Source organism: Nycticebus coucang, chromosome 12, assembly GCF_027406575.1.
Source record: "Nycticebus coucang isolate mNycCou1 chromosome 12, mNycCou1.pri, whole genome shotgun sequence".
NCBI lineage: Eukaryota > Metazoa > Chordata > Mammalia > Primates > Lorisidae > Nycticebus > Nycticebus coucang.
In genome coordinates this window covers 91611069-91627813 of record NC_069791.1, presented here as the reverse complement: position 1 = coordinate 91627813, position 16745 = coordinate 91611069, and the positions used below count along the sequence as shown (strand labels likewise).

The 16745-nt window shown below is 43.3% G+C and overlaps 1 protein-coding gene across 1 annotated transcript in view; it reads right to left on the bottom strand.

Annotated features, from left to right (window-relative positions):
* Nucleotides 1-3897: 3897 nt before the first annotated feature.
* Nucleotides 3898-16745, bottom strand: part of PDILT (protein disulfide isomerase like, testis expressed) — a 30293-nt gene continuing 17445 nt past the window's right edge. Inside the window, exons 5-11 of the mRNA XM_053554805.1 lie at nt 15124-15234; nt 14913-15038; nt 11882-12079; nt 8805-8925; nt 6665-6843; nt 5229-5312; nt 3898-4269 (exon numbers count right to left, since the gene is read on the bottom strand). Coding sequence (XP_053410780.1) covers nt 4036-4269; nt 5229-5312; nt 6665-6843; nt 8805-8925; nt 11882-12079; nt 14913-15038; nt 15124-15234 — 1053 coding nt within the window. The 3' untranslated portion in view covers nt 3898-4035. The remainder of the gene's footprint in view (nt 4270-5228; nt 5313-6664; nt 6844-8804; nt 8926-11881; nt 12080-14912; nt 15039-15123; nt 15235-16745) is intronic.

Here is a 16745-nt window from a genome sequence, read left to right as displayed (position 1 = left end):
GAGTACTGCTAACTTTCTTTCATCTTTGCCGAAAAGATAAGTGAAAAATATCTCACTGTTTGCTTCTATTAATTCTCTGACGCAAAGAGAAAGTATTGTCTCTTCACCTAGTTACCTTTTTTCTTTCGTTTTTTCTTTTTTTTTTTTTTGAGCTAGTTGTTTATATCCTATGTCTTTTTCATAACCCCTAGTCTGAGTGTCTAAAAAGATGTTGACCCCAGGCAGCATCTGGAGTTTTCTGGGCAGGAAAAAGGGGCATTTGAGTTGAACTCTATAATTAAGTGTTATGAGCCACAATTTCTAGTTTCTGTATTTGATGCTTCACATCTTGGGGTCTTGTAACCCTGGAGGGACTGCCCCTCCCAGGGCTAGCTCATTACTACAGATAGCAAACAACTGACCTGTGAATGTACCTTACATTTGCAAATTATCCAATCTAGAGCCCATCCCTCCATTCCCCTCTCCCCCCGGCCTCCTTTATGAGGTTCTCACACTCAGGGCTACTATCCCTTGCTCTAATCACCCTAAGGGTCCAGGTACCAGGCAACTAGAGACAACTCCTATGTCAGAGCTCTTGGAAATTGTTCTAACTAGCCAATCCCAATTACCCTGCCTCTTCATTCCTCCCTGCAGAAACCACAATAATGATTCTTGCCAATGTTTTCCCCTGTTCTCTTTGCTTCCTGAGCAACCCCAGTGCTTCTCTGGGGGCTTCCTCTCCTGGCACATGACATGCCCCCTTCTCTTGCGATCTGTGATGTCACTAGCTATCTATTCAGTGGCAATTGTTCTTGCTTTGCTGGTCATCAAGATCACCAAAGACATCCACGTTGCCAAATTTGATCAATATTTTTCTCTTTATTTTACTTCCAGGGTAGTGTTCATTAAATACCTGTTTTTGAATGAACCTTAATCTCCCAGCTGTTCTTTCTTGAAACACTCTTCTCTCTTCTAGACATGGGTAGGAGACTTGCTCTTAATGATCTTGACAGCTGTCACTTACCAAGAGCTTCTCTTGTGTTAGACACTGTGCTCAGTTCTTTTGCCTCCATTGTCTCAAACAATGAAACGCAGCAACCCTTGTTACAGGGAAGAAGACTGAAGTTCACAGAGAGTGAGTAATTTACCCAAGATTACACAGCTAGTTAGATTACACAGTGCTAAACACAGGCTAAGACCTAAATCTCTCTTGGATTTATCCCTATGATACACGGTGTTCCTTGGGGATAAAGAATATCCTATGCTTGGCTAGGACAAGGCCTTAGAGGGACAAGTGGTTTTAGATCTTTTTTGAGGGAGTGAAGCTAAGGGGTAGCAAATTTTGAACAATCGATCATACAGAACACAAAGGGTTAGAATGAGATGTTGGCATGTGTTGGAACGGGGCAGAAAATTAGCTTAAGGGGAAGAGCCTCCCAACAGAGAAATACCATCTTTATCACCTATCTAGCTGAGGCCCCACTATCTCAGGCTCTAGTTACATCTGGGGGACCTGCAGGTGGCACAGTCATTCTCTGGCTCCTGGCATGTGAGGGGCTCAGTTCCATGTGACTTACTCTCAGCAGCCCCCATGAGCCCCTCCAGCCACATGGTCTTAAAGCTAAGGCAGGTGAACCTTGTGCCGTGCTCTGAATACTAACAGCTGCCCATGTCCAGGCATCTTGTTCCAGTGAGTACCAGGGCCCCAGGCTATTCCCTGCCTCCTCTGAATGTGGACAGGCCAGACTACGGAAAGGGTTGGCATGGTGGGAACTGGTTCTGAAGGTCTGAAAAGGCACTAACAGTCTTTACCTTACATGACAGATGGGAAGTGGAGAGGCCTAGATGGTTTTTGGAGACCTTAGTCCCTAAAATAGCACAACCCTTTTCTTAAGAGAAGGCTGAATTATCACCTGACTAAAATGACACAAGTCAGCAGTGTGGGTCTCTGGTAGGCTGAATAATGACCCCCAAATATTATGTCCATATCCTGGTCCTAGAGCCCGTGATTGTTGCCTTACAGGGCAAAGGGACTACGCAGGCAGGAATTAGGATTTTGAGATGGAGATGTTATCGTGGGGGCTGGGTGCAATCCCAATGGTGCTTACAAGAGAAATGCAGGAGAAATCAGAGTCAGAGTAAGTAGGAGAAGTGAGGATGAAACAAAAGGTCAGAGTGTTTCTGGGGCAGAACCATGGGCTGAGTAAGGCAGGCAGTGTCCAGAAACCGGAAAAAGCAAGACAAAGGATTTTTCTAAAAGGGACCGATGTTGATAACTTCTTGACTTTAGCCCAGTGAAACAGATTTTTTGATTTCTGGCCTCCAGAATAAAAAATAAATTTGTGTTATTTTAATTTGTCAGAGCAGCAACAGGGAACCAATACAAAATCCAATTTGGATCTGTGGACAATATATGGCAGTTCCGCCTTTGAGGATGACTATGGAATCCAGTGTCCTTCACCTGATATGGAGTTGTTCATTTGATTTCCACGGGCATTTATTGAGCATCTATTGTGTGCCAAGCAGGATTGTAGGCAATAGGACTACAGCCAGGAATAGATATGTGCATTCTTATATGGCTTACGTGCTAGTGGGGGAAGCAGGCAATATACCATTGCACAACAAAATAATAAGACACTGTCAAATAATAAGACACTGCCTCTAGGAAGGCCACGCTGAGGCAGCGACATTTGAGTTGAGATTTGAATAATGAAAAGGACACCACTGTGTGAGGACTGGGCGGAGGGGAATGGTGTGGACGTAGGCAGAGGAAACATAAGCAGAGAGGAAATTTGGCTCATTCAAAGAATAGATGTGAAGTATGGCTGGAGCCTAGAAAGTGAGGGGGCAAGAGGGAGCAGGATTAGAGATCTGTGGGGCCATATTTTGAAGACCATGACAGGCAGAGTGAATTTTATTCTCAAAGCAATAAAGATGACATTACAGGGTTAAACAAGGTGATCTTTCCAGTGCTCATGACTATGGCTTTTTAAAAACTGGCCCCAGAAATATGGGTTTTTTGGTAGGGGGGTGTCTTAAGGGGAGGATTAAAGTGGCAGCAAAGAGAGAGTCATGTGGAGGGAAGTGGGTCACGTGGACGGATAAATCACTTTCATGGTAGTAGAAGGAAAGCAGGTGGTTGAGGATGGTTTCAGCATTATTGCTTGAGTGAGCAAGTCACTTACTGAGATGTGAAAGTCTGGGGACAGGTCTGGTGTTGGATCACTTTCTTAGGTGACAAAATGCAGTGTAAACAAACCAATACACCTCATTTGAAAGGTTTAGCCAAACTCTGGGGACCTTAACCTGGTCGGAGGTGATACAGCTAAGTGGTTAAGTCCACAGTCCCTAGAGGGAGACTTTAGGATTTTTATCTCAGCTGCTTCCTGGCTGTGTGATCCTGACTGGTTGGTTACGCCTCGGTTTTCTCATCTATAAAATGGAGCTGACGAAACCTACCGTATTTTACTGTGTATAATGCACATTTTTTTTGCCTAAATTTTTGAGGGAAAAATAAGGATGCTCATTATCCATGGGTCGTACTAATGTCATATCTATATAAATGTTTTGAATTCTTTATGCTTATGTATTAAAAAGGTAGGTACATTAAAAAATGCTAAAATTCCTTTATAATACAAAAAATAAGTACCTAAATATAAGCAACTTAAAATGATTTTGTGTGCGTGTGAAAGCTTAGAAACATGGGTGCATGTGATTCATGGGAGCACATTATACATAGCAAAATATGGTAACCTCCACTGATTCTGTGAGAACTAGATGACTTCCCAGCATGCTGTGAACACTCATGAAATGTTGGTATTATGGGTTCCCTTGCAGTGCTGTATGAATTCCAGGCCAAACATTGCTTCTAAGGCGCCAACCACCAGCCAGGAAAAAGAGATGATGAGTGCAACAGGACCAGAGACATTCAGGGGTTTTATTATCAAGCCCCCACCTGCCATGCAATCGTGATATATGCTTTTATTGGAATAGATCCACTCAGAAAATGATGCCAGGGCCTGAAAAATAGGCATCTTTCCCCTGGTATTGGAGAAATTAAAGTTCTTCCTTGACTTTTGATTTCTTGTCCTGTCCTGGAGGTCTCTTTGGCTTAGCCACGACCACCACCTCCTCAGCCATTTCCTTCTTCCCAGCGGCTTCTATAGGCTTGGTCACATTCTCCAGCTTGGGTAACTGCTGTTCAGGTAACTCTTTCTCCACAATAGGTATCTCTTTTTCCTCAGCGAGCACCTCCTCTTCCATCACTTCATTTTGCTCAACAAACAACAGCTATTATGAAAAAGGTGGGAAAGCGGGAGGAAAGGAAGAAGGGGATAAGGAAATAAAGAGACAAGAAATATGTGATAATTGTGGCTGCAATCATCAAAGCGTCTTTTTCTGCAAGTGCCCAGAGAGAATCAGTCTTTGGCTTGCTGGGTCCTCATAGATGCGAAAGGTCCATTTGGCTTGGGTGGCAAAGTGCCCAGTGTGGTTTTGCCCTTCTGGTAAGAGGACTTTTGGGGAAACCACTCTTCTCCCCTCTTCTAAGTCCACAGGTATGGCTGCCCCACCCTTGGAGCTCCAGGACTGGGCAGATGACTGAGGCGTAGCTACAGTCATCCCTGCCCAGGACATTTTCTGGGACCTAAGAAGTAGGTGCTTTCTTCCTAAGCTGGAGCTCTGGGGTAATCTTTAATCTGCTCTGGGGAAGCAACTGGTTGAGACTGAAGCCCACATGGAGGAAAATAGACATGGGAAGACAAGACGAGGTTGAGCCTCACTCATGCCTGATGTTCTATGGGTTAAATCCCCACTGTTGTTTAAGCCAAAGGGTAGTGCCTCTGACATTTGCAAGTGAGAGTCCCCGCTAATATAAATAGAGCCTTGCAGAAGATAGCCTCGCTGAGGCCTGGGTAGGGGAGCAGGAGGGGTGTGGTCCCATTTATCAGGAGAATAATGCTAGAGGACAGAATACCATCAGGACAGCTGGCTATCATGCCAGGAGAGTGGACCAAGGGAAGCAGCCTTAGGAGCTGTGTGTTAACTCAGAGCCTTTCAGATGGTTCTAAAATCTGCTATTTCTGCGTGCTCATAGTTAAGTGCCCTTGAAACAAGGTAACTAGTAAAGTCTCCTAAACTGGAGGGTTGTCCAGCCATCCTCAACTATCTCTAGAGAACATGAGATCATGGAACCCTTGGCACTCTCTCATAGTCATCGGTTGAATAAACAGGGTGGTGTTAGCCCTTACCTCGTCCTCAACCCTGGTCTTGATCTGGGTTTCCAGGAAGTCAGAGAAGCCCTTCAGGGTATGTTCTCCCTTATACAATACAGACTAGGAAGAAAACAGAACAGGGTCAGGTGGGAGCCTCTGCCAGCAAGATGCTCATGGATTCCTATGCAGGTAAACCAAGGGGCAGATAACAACCTGGGTACACTGAGCAGGTGCCTAAAGTTTCCTGAGCCTCCATTACCATGGCTCTAAGATAAAGATAATAATAATTCCTCCCTTATAGGGTTGTGATGTAGTGGACTAGAGTGTGGACTAGGAAACCACATAGCCAGGGCTTAAACCCTGGCTGCATTACTTAGTGAAGTGGTCTGGTTGTTTAACTTTTATAACTGAGTTTCCTTAGCTATAATATGGAGATGGTAATACTAGTTCTGACCTCATAGTGTTGTCATAGGAATTCAATGAAATAATATATGTAACTCACTAAAAAGAGTGCCTGGCTCATAGCGTGCACTATATGCATTTGCTATTATTATAATTATTACAAGAGGAAGAACAGTTGTTATTTTATAAAGCATCTTGCACATGGTCAGTGCTCAGTTATCACTAGTTCCCTTTCCTCTTGAAGCTGCTTACCACCCACTGGTTCTCTAAACTCCTTTTGAGGTGACACTTGGCTTCTCTTCTCAATCCAGCCTCAGTTTCTATGACTCCCCCATGTGCATCTTCTGTACCAGGAGAATGTCCTCTCCTTCCCAGTGCTGGGTCCACCTGTAGCACAGCCCTCTCCACTAACATAATTTAAATGCCACCATTCTCTAGTGTCCTGTGTCTGGATGGAGAATTCTAGTCATGCTTAACTTCCAGAATCTTCCTTCCCTCAATTCCAATTGCATTTAGAGACAGACCCACACTGTGATGATTTCTCCCCCACACTCAGCTAGGATCACACTTCTTTGATTGACACCCTTCCCCGCAATGCCAAAGTGTCATGGAGAGTGTGTTCCATCAACGCTGGTGGTGCTTGGTGACTATAATCCCAAGGTGTAAAAGACATTGTCTCTAGCATACATCTGCCTTCATCTGGTATTACCCACCCCCAGTGGTCACATGGAGATCCACCCCCTGTGTATAATTGTATACAGTCTGGTTAGAGCTCAGCCCCAATTCTACAGGGAACCATGTAACCCAGGCCTGACCGCCAAAACACCCACATCCACTTGGCCACAGTGACTGGGTCCAGGATGAGCAAACAGCACCTGAGATGATAGTGAATCATAGAGCTTTAGTGGAAACGCTACTGAAGAATACCCTTTGGCTTTGAATATGAGAGGATGACAGGTGCTGAAGCTGAGATTGAGACTGGCTTGGTAGAAAGTAGCTGGAGGTAGAAATAAATTAAATCTCTGATGCTAACAATATTTTCAGGTATGTGAGTCCTGGGAGCCCCTCACTTGTTGAGAGTTGGTGGGGAAAAGCCGGAAGAATGGATACTGTTCCAGGTACATGAGCTGAATGTCGTTTGCCGTGATGTCGATCTTGGCGATGGTGATAGTGGAGTGGTTTTGGTACATTCTGCCCAGCTCCTCCAACAGCGGGAACAGTGCCCTGCACTTTTCAGACCAAGGTGCATCTGGAAGAGAAGGGCCGCTGCTCAGCCTCACACTGAGAAAGACCCTGGACGCCAGCACACCTGGGCTGCGTGCTGCTTTGCAAAGTGTGCATGCACCCTCTTTCTTTTAAACAAGTTATTATGCTATTTTTACATTTCAGCCATAATACCTGATTGTTATTAAATAAATTGGAAAAAATTAGCCTAATCCACTTCCACTCAAATACTAACACTTTTAGTGTGTTCATGTTTTATTCCGTTTTCTGGTTTTTTAAAAATATTCCATTCTTCTAACATAGTGTTTCACTCCAGTAGAGGGTTAAGGTACCTGCTCAAGGTCACTCAATAATTATTCAAAGAAAGTGGTATTTGAAGACAAGGTGCTTTGACTTATGACCATTATAGCACAGCATAGCAATAATAATATGGTCTAATGTAATATAATAATATAACATGATAATATTATTTATGACTATAAATATAAGATGCCTTTAGTCCAGTGGAAGAGAACAGAACAAAAAATTAACAGATGAGCCCAAAAAGTGTGACAAGTACAACTGTCCCCTGGAAAGGGAAACTGAAACCCTGAACTTCCTTGTGGGCAGGTCTTTGATCTTTGAGGTCAGCCCAGGCCCCTGGACCTTGGGAGAGGAAAGCAGAGACAGCATCTATCTATGTGAGGGAAAGCATGTTATCACTACTTTTTGCCTTACTTGTTTATCCTTTTGCTGAAGCTCAGAGCTCAAAGTTTCCAGCTCTGTGGAAGGAATGGCCTCAAAGGCTCCCAGAGACTCAGCCCCCATTCACAGACTAAGTGCTAACCCCCTGCAGGCAGCAGCCCTGGCAGACACGGGGGGTGGGGGTGGGATGGGGTCGGGGGGTGGGGGGTCCTGAGTCTGAACAGGAGGGGGCGTAGTGGCCGCAGCCCCAGGGGGCCAATCCTACAGCCCTGCTTCCAAGAAAATGAGGCTGCTTTCCCCTTTTACCAGAGCCAAATGTGCATTCTCATAACTTCTAGTGTCACGTAAGTACAGAAAGGCTGCACCTAGACTCTCATTTAAAGGCAGCAGGTCATGGTGATTCAGCAGACCTTAAATGCCTGACTCTGAGATGAGAGCCCATTCAATGGGGTTTTAAAAGGTCTGTGTGAAGCCATCTGGCCCTCGTATTACCTAAAGGAAGTGATAGCATTAGAGTTTGCTCTGTACTTTTGGCCTTGCCTCTTACTATGTGACTTGGGGTAAGGGAATTAACCTCTCTGAGGTGGGTTTCTCATGGGGAAAGCCACCATATACCTTCTTCATAAATTTGTTATACACCTCATTAGAGCAGGTGTGTCAATAGCAAACTCACTCCAGCTCATTGTAAGCTTAAATGTTAAAAGAGGTGTATGCTAACTTCTTTACATGAAAGATTAGGCCTCACAGGGGCCATTTGATAAGTCACAGAAAGCCAAAAACAAAGGAATTCTGTACCTGTACCAATGAGGGTAGGTGCAGGAGCCAGACTGCCTAGGTTCAAATCCTAGTTCCAGCACTCACTGGCTGCATGATACTGAAGAATTCTTTTCACCTCCCTGAGACTTCATTTAGTTATCCGTAAAGGGTGAGCAATGTTACTTGCTGCTTTGAAAAAGATGTTGCAAGGTTTAAGTGAGATAATGAATTCAATGGCTCATTATAAGACCTAACCTGCTCTGCAGACCCAATCAGTGTTAGCCGTCAGCTATATTGTTATAAAGAGCCAAAGGCCTGGATTATGTGGAAGGCATTTCATGCAACATTTCAAGAATTAGATTTTGGAGGATGGAGTTATGTGGTAGTTGATATTGTCCTGATCCAGCCTTTTGCATATCTGAAGACTACCCTTGGCATGGTGCATCAATGGGTTTTGGAAATTTCAGTGCCCAGAAGTTCAGGAGCAACACTTAAAAAGTAATGTTGGGTACCATTGGGTACCATCCCCTCTGGGGAGATACTTACAGAACATCACAAATACATCCTTTTCCTTGTCAAAGACCACTATGTTGAAGTTCTTCCCCACGAGCTGCTTCACCAGTCCCTGGTCCCAATATTTTGGAATATCTTCACTGGATTGATGTTTCTAGGAAGCAAAATTGAGAGCTCTAACAGCCTCCAGAAAGAAGTTCAGAATTGGGGTTTCCCACCTTGATTGAAAACGACTAAGAGTTTTCTCTCTCTCTTTTTTTTTTTCCACAAGAGCCTTGGGAAAAACTTTGAAATGCTGAGATAGATCATGAACTTGATGTCATCCCTGGGTTGTCCCTGGCAAATTGGTTTTGGAGGGCTGGGGAGGAGACAGAGGTCCAAACTGGGATGGATTCTAGCATTAAAATACGTGATTTGGGGGGATTCTTGAATGAGAGCGGAGAATTTTTCCATCTTAACTAGTCTGTTTTCCACATTAAAAAAAAAAAATTAGCTGATCCTAATTACTCTGAGAATCAAGACCAAGATCTTTTATATGATCTATAAAATCTTGGCCACAGTTTGGTTCCTACCAGCCTCTCCAGGCGTCATTCTACCCTTTTCTTTCTTGAGTTATCCTGGCCTTCAGTTTACCCAAATGGCTGATCTTCTTTCCACCTGGACCTTTTGTTTATTATGCTGTTCCCTCTCCCTGGAAGGCTTTCTCCATTGGTGACTCTTGCCCTCCCTTCATTTTTATCCTTCGGAATGACTTCTAGGGAAGGTCTCTTTGACTTCTCCCAGGCTAGAAAGTCCTGCTACCATAAATTCTCATAACACTCAATACTTTTCCTTATATCACTTATTCAAGTTTATCATTTATATTTATTTTTCTGGTTATTTGATTAATGTGTCTATCATACTAGACAGAACAGCAGAAGGGACTTTTCTTCCCTGATCATTGAGTATCCACTGCCTGGTGCATAATAGAAACTCAATATGAATGAGTGAAAGAAGGAACTCAGCCTCTTTTTGCATATGAATGAATGAAAGAAGGAACTCAGCTCTTGCTTCTCTTTGAAGAAAGTGTTGGAAATGTCAAATCATATTTTTCTCTAAAACCATTGCATCCTGAGCATCTCTTGAATCCAGCAGATGAAGCTGTCTCTTCATCTGCGCTGTCACTGCCCTATCCAGGGAGCCCACACTGCTCATCTGGATCACTGGAATAGCCTCCCACATGTAATTCTCCCTACATTTTCCTCCTAATCCTCTCTACATCAAAATTCTCTACAGTCAGGGTTCTATTTTCACCATGCAAACGTGGTTCATCATTGCCCATAGAACACTAAATCCTTCATCTGTCTGTGAGGTGCTTGATGTGTGGTCTCTGCCCAGCTCACCTGCATTTTGCTCCCACAGTTCCCTGTCTCTCTGCAACCCCAGTCTCTGGAAAGGACTTAAGGATTCTATCAGTGGGAGTGTAAAGAGGGTGGGGGCTGGGCATGGGAGATAGGATGAATGGAGAATTAGGAATGGGCCAGATCGGGGAGACCCCATAGATCATGGAAGGAAAGCTCACTTCTGTTGGAGGAGGAGGGCCCAGCAGGAAGATGTCTATTTTCACCAAGAAAATAGAAGGCAGAGTACTTGGCTGAGAGTGACAATAGGAATGGGTAGGAGAAGCAGACTCTGAGATCAAGAAAATGAGCACAGGAAGAGAGATACTTATGTAGAGATGCCAGGATATTTTTGAGAATCCATGGAGGTTTGGTTTGTGATGTCATGAAGCCAGCAACCTTGTGGTGATGTTGCTTTTCTCCAGCACTGGCCCGGAAGCAGTAGGGAAGTTAAGAGGGTTCAACCTGGTGAGTACTGCAAGGTGTACAGGAGGTGGTGGGTAGAGGGGATAAAGGAGTTAAGGGAATCATCATAAGAGCAGCAAATTGTGGAATGCAAGTTCAAGGACAGGAGCACTAAGTGATCGTGCCATGGGACCAGGAGAAGGGAGGCCATGAGAAGTTTGAAGAATTATAACAGTGTGGGTACTGGAGAAAGGAAATCAGAAGGGTTCCTATCCCTGGGTGTGGCTGTGAGGGTAAGTGGCTGAGATGCCAAGAACATACCGCTATTGGGGAAGAGAGAACAGGGTTTCAGATACTGGCATCTTGGGGAATGATGGCAGAGTAGGATGGGGGGGCAAATCTGCCATCAGGAGCTTCAGTCTTCAGAGTGAAGGAAAGTGGGCAGGGGACAACAACCACAAAGTCCACAAATGCAAAATACAAGGAATTGGGGAGGGGGTTTGAAGGTGCAAGGAGGAGAAGTGGCTGAGAAGTGGCAAGAAGAAAACCCACCTCACTACCCAGCCTGGAACAATGTGCACACAAGACAAACAGCTTCCACTTGACAAGGGCTCTGGGAAAGCCGTGTCTCTGGGGAACAGATGGAGGTAGAGGAAGCCCTGGGAGGTCAGGGGACTACAGATTGTGGCTTGCCTGGAAAGTCTCAATTGACTCTTGTTGTTCCAGAATGCTTCTAAAGAATGCCCCTTTTGCTCTCAAAAGTATCCCAGTTTGGAAACTAATTAACATGGCCACCTTACTCAGCAGGATAGTTGAGGATACAGCAAGTGCTAAATAAACAGTGTGTGATGCTGGGTTATTTTTATGGCTGCTTTTCTGCAGCTTCTCCTCCCTGGTAGCAAAATAGTCCCCCCTCTAACCAATCCCATCCAGCCAAGAGGTCCCTAAAGCCTCTGAGGCTGAACCCTGATGGATCTCTGTGTTCTACCTCTTCCTGGTCCCCCACGCAACCATCTACCCTTGGGATAAGTAAATCTTTAACCTTGAAACCCTGAAGCTGATAGGACAATGAAAGTGTTCTTTTCAAGGTTAAGGTGGCTCTCCAGAATACCTGCATTTCTATTGGAAATTCCTGCAAAGGAAATGCCTCTACATTACAAATGAAAAAATAATGGTGAAATTACAGGTTCAGGTGATAAGTCAAAAGTTGGATAGATTCAGGTGGGGGAGGTGGGGGGATTTCCCCACATTGAGCCAAGCCAACAGAATTACAAGAAAGGGATGATTTTGAGGTTCTAGTTAAACCTTGTCCAAGAACAACCTTACCTTGGCATTTCTACTCAGGAAGTTGAGGCCAAACGTCTTGAGGTTTCTGAAGGTTATCTCATCCGAAGGCATTTTGTACCTGGCATCAGAGGTCAGGTTTAGGATTTGGACAGATGGGACATTGACCTCTGTGATCCGGAAGTACTCAAAGACACGTCTATTTCTAGGTTCATCTGCGTCCACAAGGATGAAAAGGATCTGCCAAATGAAATGAAACTCTCGTCTCTCTGGGTCCTTCATCAAGGAAGAGAAACCACTGGAAAGCTGTGGACTAAAGGAATTCAAATAGTGGGGTCTATGGAGGACGTCTAAAAGTCTAAAAGACTTAATAATGGCCCCCTTTTCCTGGGCAGGTGCAGCCCTGCACCCAAATGCACAGCAGGCAGCAGCCACCAACTTCATTTCAACGTCCTGGTACCATACACCATCTGCACAGTTTTAGGAAACTAGAGATCCTGACCTTCCATCCTGGTTCTGTGCCTTAGTTTCCTTATTTGTAAAATGGTGATTATTAGAGTACCAACTTTATGGGGTTACTGTGAGGTAAGTAAATAGGACAATCTATGTAAAGACTCCATTTATTGACTCACAGGTAGAAAATCTTGACTCATCATTATTCAAGATTATTCTACCAAGGAAATCCATGATTTCATTCACTCGTTCATTAGTCAAATATTCACAGAGTTCTATGATGCCCATGTGTAAGGCATTTTACTAAGTACTGGATACACGGCACTGTCCAAAGCAGATAAGGGCTCCAGGGCTCCACTGCCCTGCCCTCAAGGAGCTTATGTTCTAGTGGAGAAGACAGGCAACAAATGGGTAAACAAACTTACAAATTCAGGCAATGAGTGCCAATCAGAAAATGAAATGCCTCTCTATTCCTGTGATAGAGAGGAATTGCCCAGATGTGAGGATGACATAGGGTGATTGAGGGAAGACTCTGAGGAGGTAGTATTTCAGCTGGAAGCTGGGCGATAGTAGCAAGTGAGGGGACAGCAATGCAGGCAGTGAGAACTGCCAGTGCAAAGCCCTGGGTGCAGAACTGACAAATTGCTGGGAGTGTTCTAGTCACAGAAAAGAAAGGCCAGTGAGGGAGAGAGTCATGGGAGACAAGGTCAGAGACTGTCAAGGATGAGATCAGAGGTCCAGTAAGGAACCTGGGTCTACTCTGAACATAACGGGAGGCCACTAAGGGCCATCAGCTAGAGAATGACATGATAATAATTTTTAAAAGATCACTCTGGTTGCAGAGAAGAAGCAAGAGCAGGAGCAAAGAGATGAGTTAGAGGCCACAGCAGCCACCTGGGGTCAGATACTTTCAGGTCATTCATTCATCAGAAGATTAAGGGCCCTAGTATGTACTACTCCTCCAGGTACCAGGGAGATTGAAACATGAAGCAGACATCTCAGAATCATTCTGTGTATGTTCAGAAAATACCAGCTATTTTCTATTCATTTCCTTGGTACCAGAGTGTAGAGGTGAACAGGATAGGTAGGTATGAGTGTACGGTCTATTGAAACAATCGTAATCCAACTGTTGACCTTTGAATCTTAAATGGATCAAAACCAAGAAATGGCAGTTGGGAAGATCACAAATTAGGGTGACAGTAATTTAGAACTTCATCTCCTGATATACATCAAAATAAGTTCCAGTCATATTAAAAAGTTTTTAAAATGTGGGAGAAAATATGGCTAAGCATTGACTACTGTAAGATAGTAGAAATAGCAAGCAATCAAAATACACTCAATTTAAATCGAAAATCGTTCTTAAAGTGAAAATTGAAAAGAAAAAAGTAACTCCTGGAAATATATGTAAAAAAGTAATTTCTGTGATTGGAACCATCTTCCTGAAAAATACTCTCCTGTAGTTGAGATGTAGTATGAACATGAAATATGCTCATGCCCCAGTGGCTTTCTTTATTCTAGATTTCAAAGTTCTCAATTGTTTTGTTTAATTTCAGAGTAACTTTTTCATAAGAAAAAAAACCACTGTTATCATACTTATAAGAATACAGAGAAAAATTAAGTAAATAGCTCCCAGAGTCTGGTAGCAAGTAACTACGTTAAATATAGATACAGTGAATGGGAGAAACTGATTTGTTTCTAATGATGATAATGGTGACAATAATGATAAACGCCATTCATTGTACTTTTGCTTCTTGCTTTATGTATGGATTGTCTAATTCTTACTATAAGTTTCCATTTCACACACTGGAGACTGAGGCTGCAGTTTTAAGAAACTCGCCTAAGACTAAAGGCAGAGGAAGAGGGTTGAAACACAGGTCTGTAATGGCTGTTAAAGCCCACAATCTCAGTAGTTACATGCTAGGTAATTTGTGCTGTTTCACACCTTCAGGCTTTTCTTACTGCGTGACCTCAGGCAAGAGTAGTTTTTTCACCCCCTTACCTCCAGGCCAAATGACTGGACTGTGGTCCATCAAGAAAGTGGACAAAACACCACATTCCCATAGTTATTACTTATTACAAAGATGAATGAAGGAGGGTAGATTTGGCACACACAAAAAAAAGGGTGGGAAGAATGGAGGCGGCTCATTTAAAATTAAATGGTAGGCTGGGCAGGGTGGCTCATGCCTGTAGTCCTAGCATTCTGGGAGGCTGAGGCAGGTGGATTGCTTAAGCTCAGGAGTTTGAGACCAGACTGAGCAAGAGCCAGACTCTGTTTCTACTAAAAAAAAAATAGGAAAAGTAGCTGGGCATGGTGGTGGGCACCTGTAGTCCCAGCTACTTGGGAAGCTGATGCAAGAGAATAAGGTTTCTGTGAGCTATGATGCCGTGGCACTAAGTGGGTAGAGTGAGACAAAGTGAGACTCTGCCTCCAAAATAAAAATTAAATTAAATGGTAAATAATATGTAGCATAGATATGCAAATCAGTAAAATTGGCATACAAAGGTATATGCAAATCTTTCCTGACTCCATCTATAATAAGCAGGGCTGGTAAATAGCCTCAGGGTCTGCAATTGTTGGATGCCCATCCAAGAGCCAAGAGCAATAGTACATTCTACTAACCTTGTTCTGGAATTCCTTTGATGCCAGCTTATAATGCTGAATTATGGTACCATATGACTCAGAGCTTTTGGAGACAAAGAGCAGCATGTGGTTCAGGATTTGCAATTCGTAAATCAGATCTTTATTCTGAAATTACAAGGAAAACATGTCATCCCAAGCTCACACAGCTACCCCAGTGACTCCTTCTCTGAGTAAACCTTTGCTCACTCACCTCAGTGTTATATTCAAGCACAAAGTCTGTGAGGTGCTGTTTTATGACTTGAAGGAGGTTTTGCTTGTTGGTTTCATCATTAACAAGCTCTTGGCGGTTCACAAGTTTTCCCTTAGTCAAAAGAAGAAAAATGTTAGAGGACTTTAGCTTCCACCACATAGGTGCTTAATAAATATAAATAGCACATTTTCCCCTTGGATGAAAGGAAAACACCAAGAGAGGGATGACAGCAGGTGTAGTCTATAATCTATGTACTTAATAACTATGAATGGCTGGGCAGGTTAGATTGTGGTGGGAATCCGGGTTGTAGCAGCTGTGGAAATTTACACAGACAGGGAGTGTAACTGACTGACAGCCCAGCTGTCCCTCTGAAATCTATCAAAACATTTGAGCTTCTCATACTCTACTCCCAACCAATAACTGAGGGCATCAGAGATAGTAAGGAAGCCCATTCCTGGGAGATTTGGAACTTCTCTGAGAGGTGACTTTGGAGAAATTTCTTAGAACTCTACGGCAGTCCAAGATTCTTCCACTCAACCTTCCAGCTCCCTCTTTTCCTTCAGAAGCATTCTCCCTAATAAACAGTTTGTAGTCTAATCCTGCTTGGTAACTGCTCCTCAGAAGGACCTGAACTAACACAGGGAATGATATAATTTTCTGTAGCTCAGGTTCAAAGTCCATAGGTAAAGAAGAAAGGAACTTTCCATTTCTGTTCCATCTCCTCGTCATCTCTAACAACCCCACCCTAGTCCAAACCTCTCACCTGCAATACTCTCCTGCTGAACTTCCAATTTTCTTGCATCAAAGTGATGTTCTTAGTACACAAATCTGATTACATCACTATTTTCTTGCTTAAACACTTCATAGCCCCAGTTGTCCTCTGGATAAAGTCTAAACTCTTTGCTGGTCATGACAATAGTCTAATATTACTTTATTAGAGAGCTCACACCATGCCAGCCACAGTTTTAAGCACGTTATATGCACTGATTTATTCAATCTTCATAACATCTCATTGAGCTATGTACTATCATTTCTCTCCATTTTACAAGGAGGAAATTGACACAGAGAAGTGAAATAACTAGCCCAAGGGTGCCCCACTAGCACTAAGTGAAGGCAAGAGGCAAATCAGGGCAGCCTGACTCCAGGGATCCTGCTTTGACTCATTAAGACAGACCAAATCTCTCTCAGATGTGTTGTCTATGTCTGTCATTTGGGTTTTGATTTTGTGACAGAGTTTATACTACCTTTTTAAAGGTTTTACGTGGTCCAAATGAATAGTATTTTATTTTCATGGATCCTGAAGTTTCCGTCTTGATTTGTATGGGGGCATCCTTATTTTAAGCTTTGGACATAAAATCTCCCAGGGAATCCTCTAGTCTTTCTATGTTATATATTATTAAATAAGGGATCAGTATGGGATTTAATTTGGTGTAAGTTGTGGCATGTAAGCGTTAACTTTATTTTCCAAATGGCTGCTCAATTGTCCCAACACCAACCATACCTATTTTCCCCACTGATTTAAAATATTATCTTTCCCACATGCCAAATTTCCATATGCATTTGGATCTATTTCTGGACTCTATGCTATCCCATTCAAAATCACAAATTTGATTATTTTATTC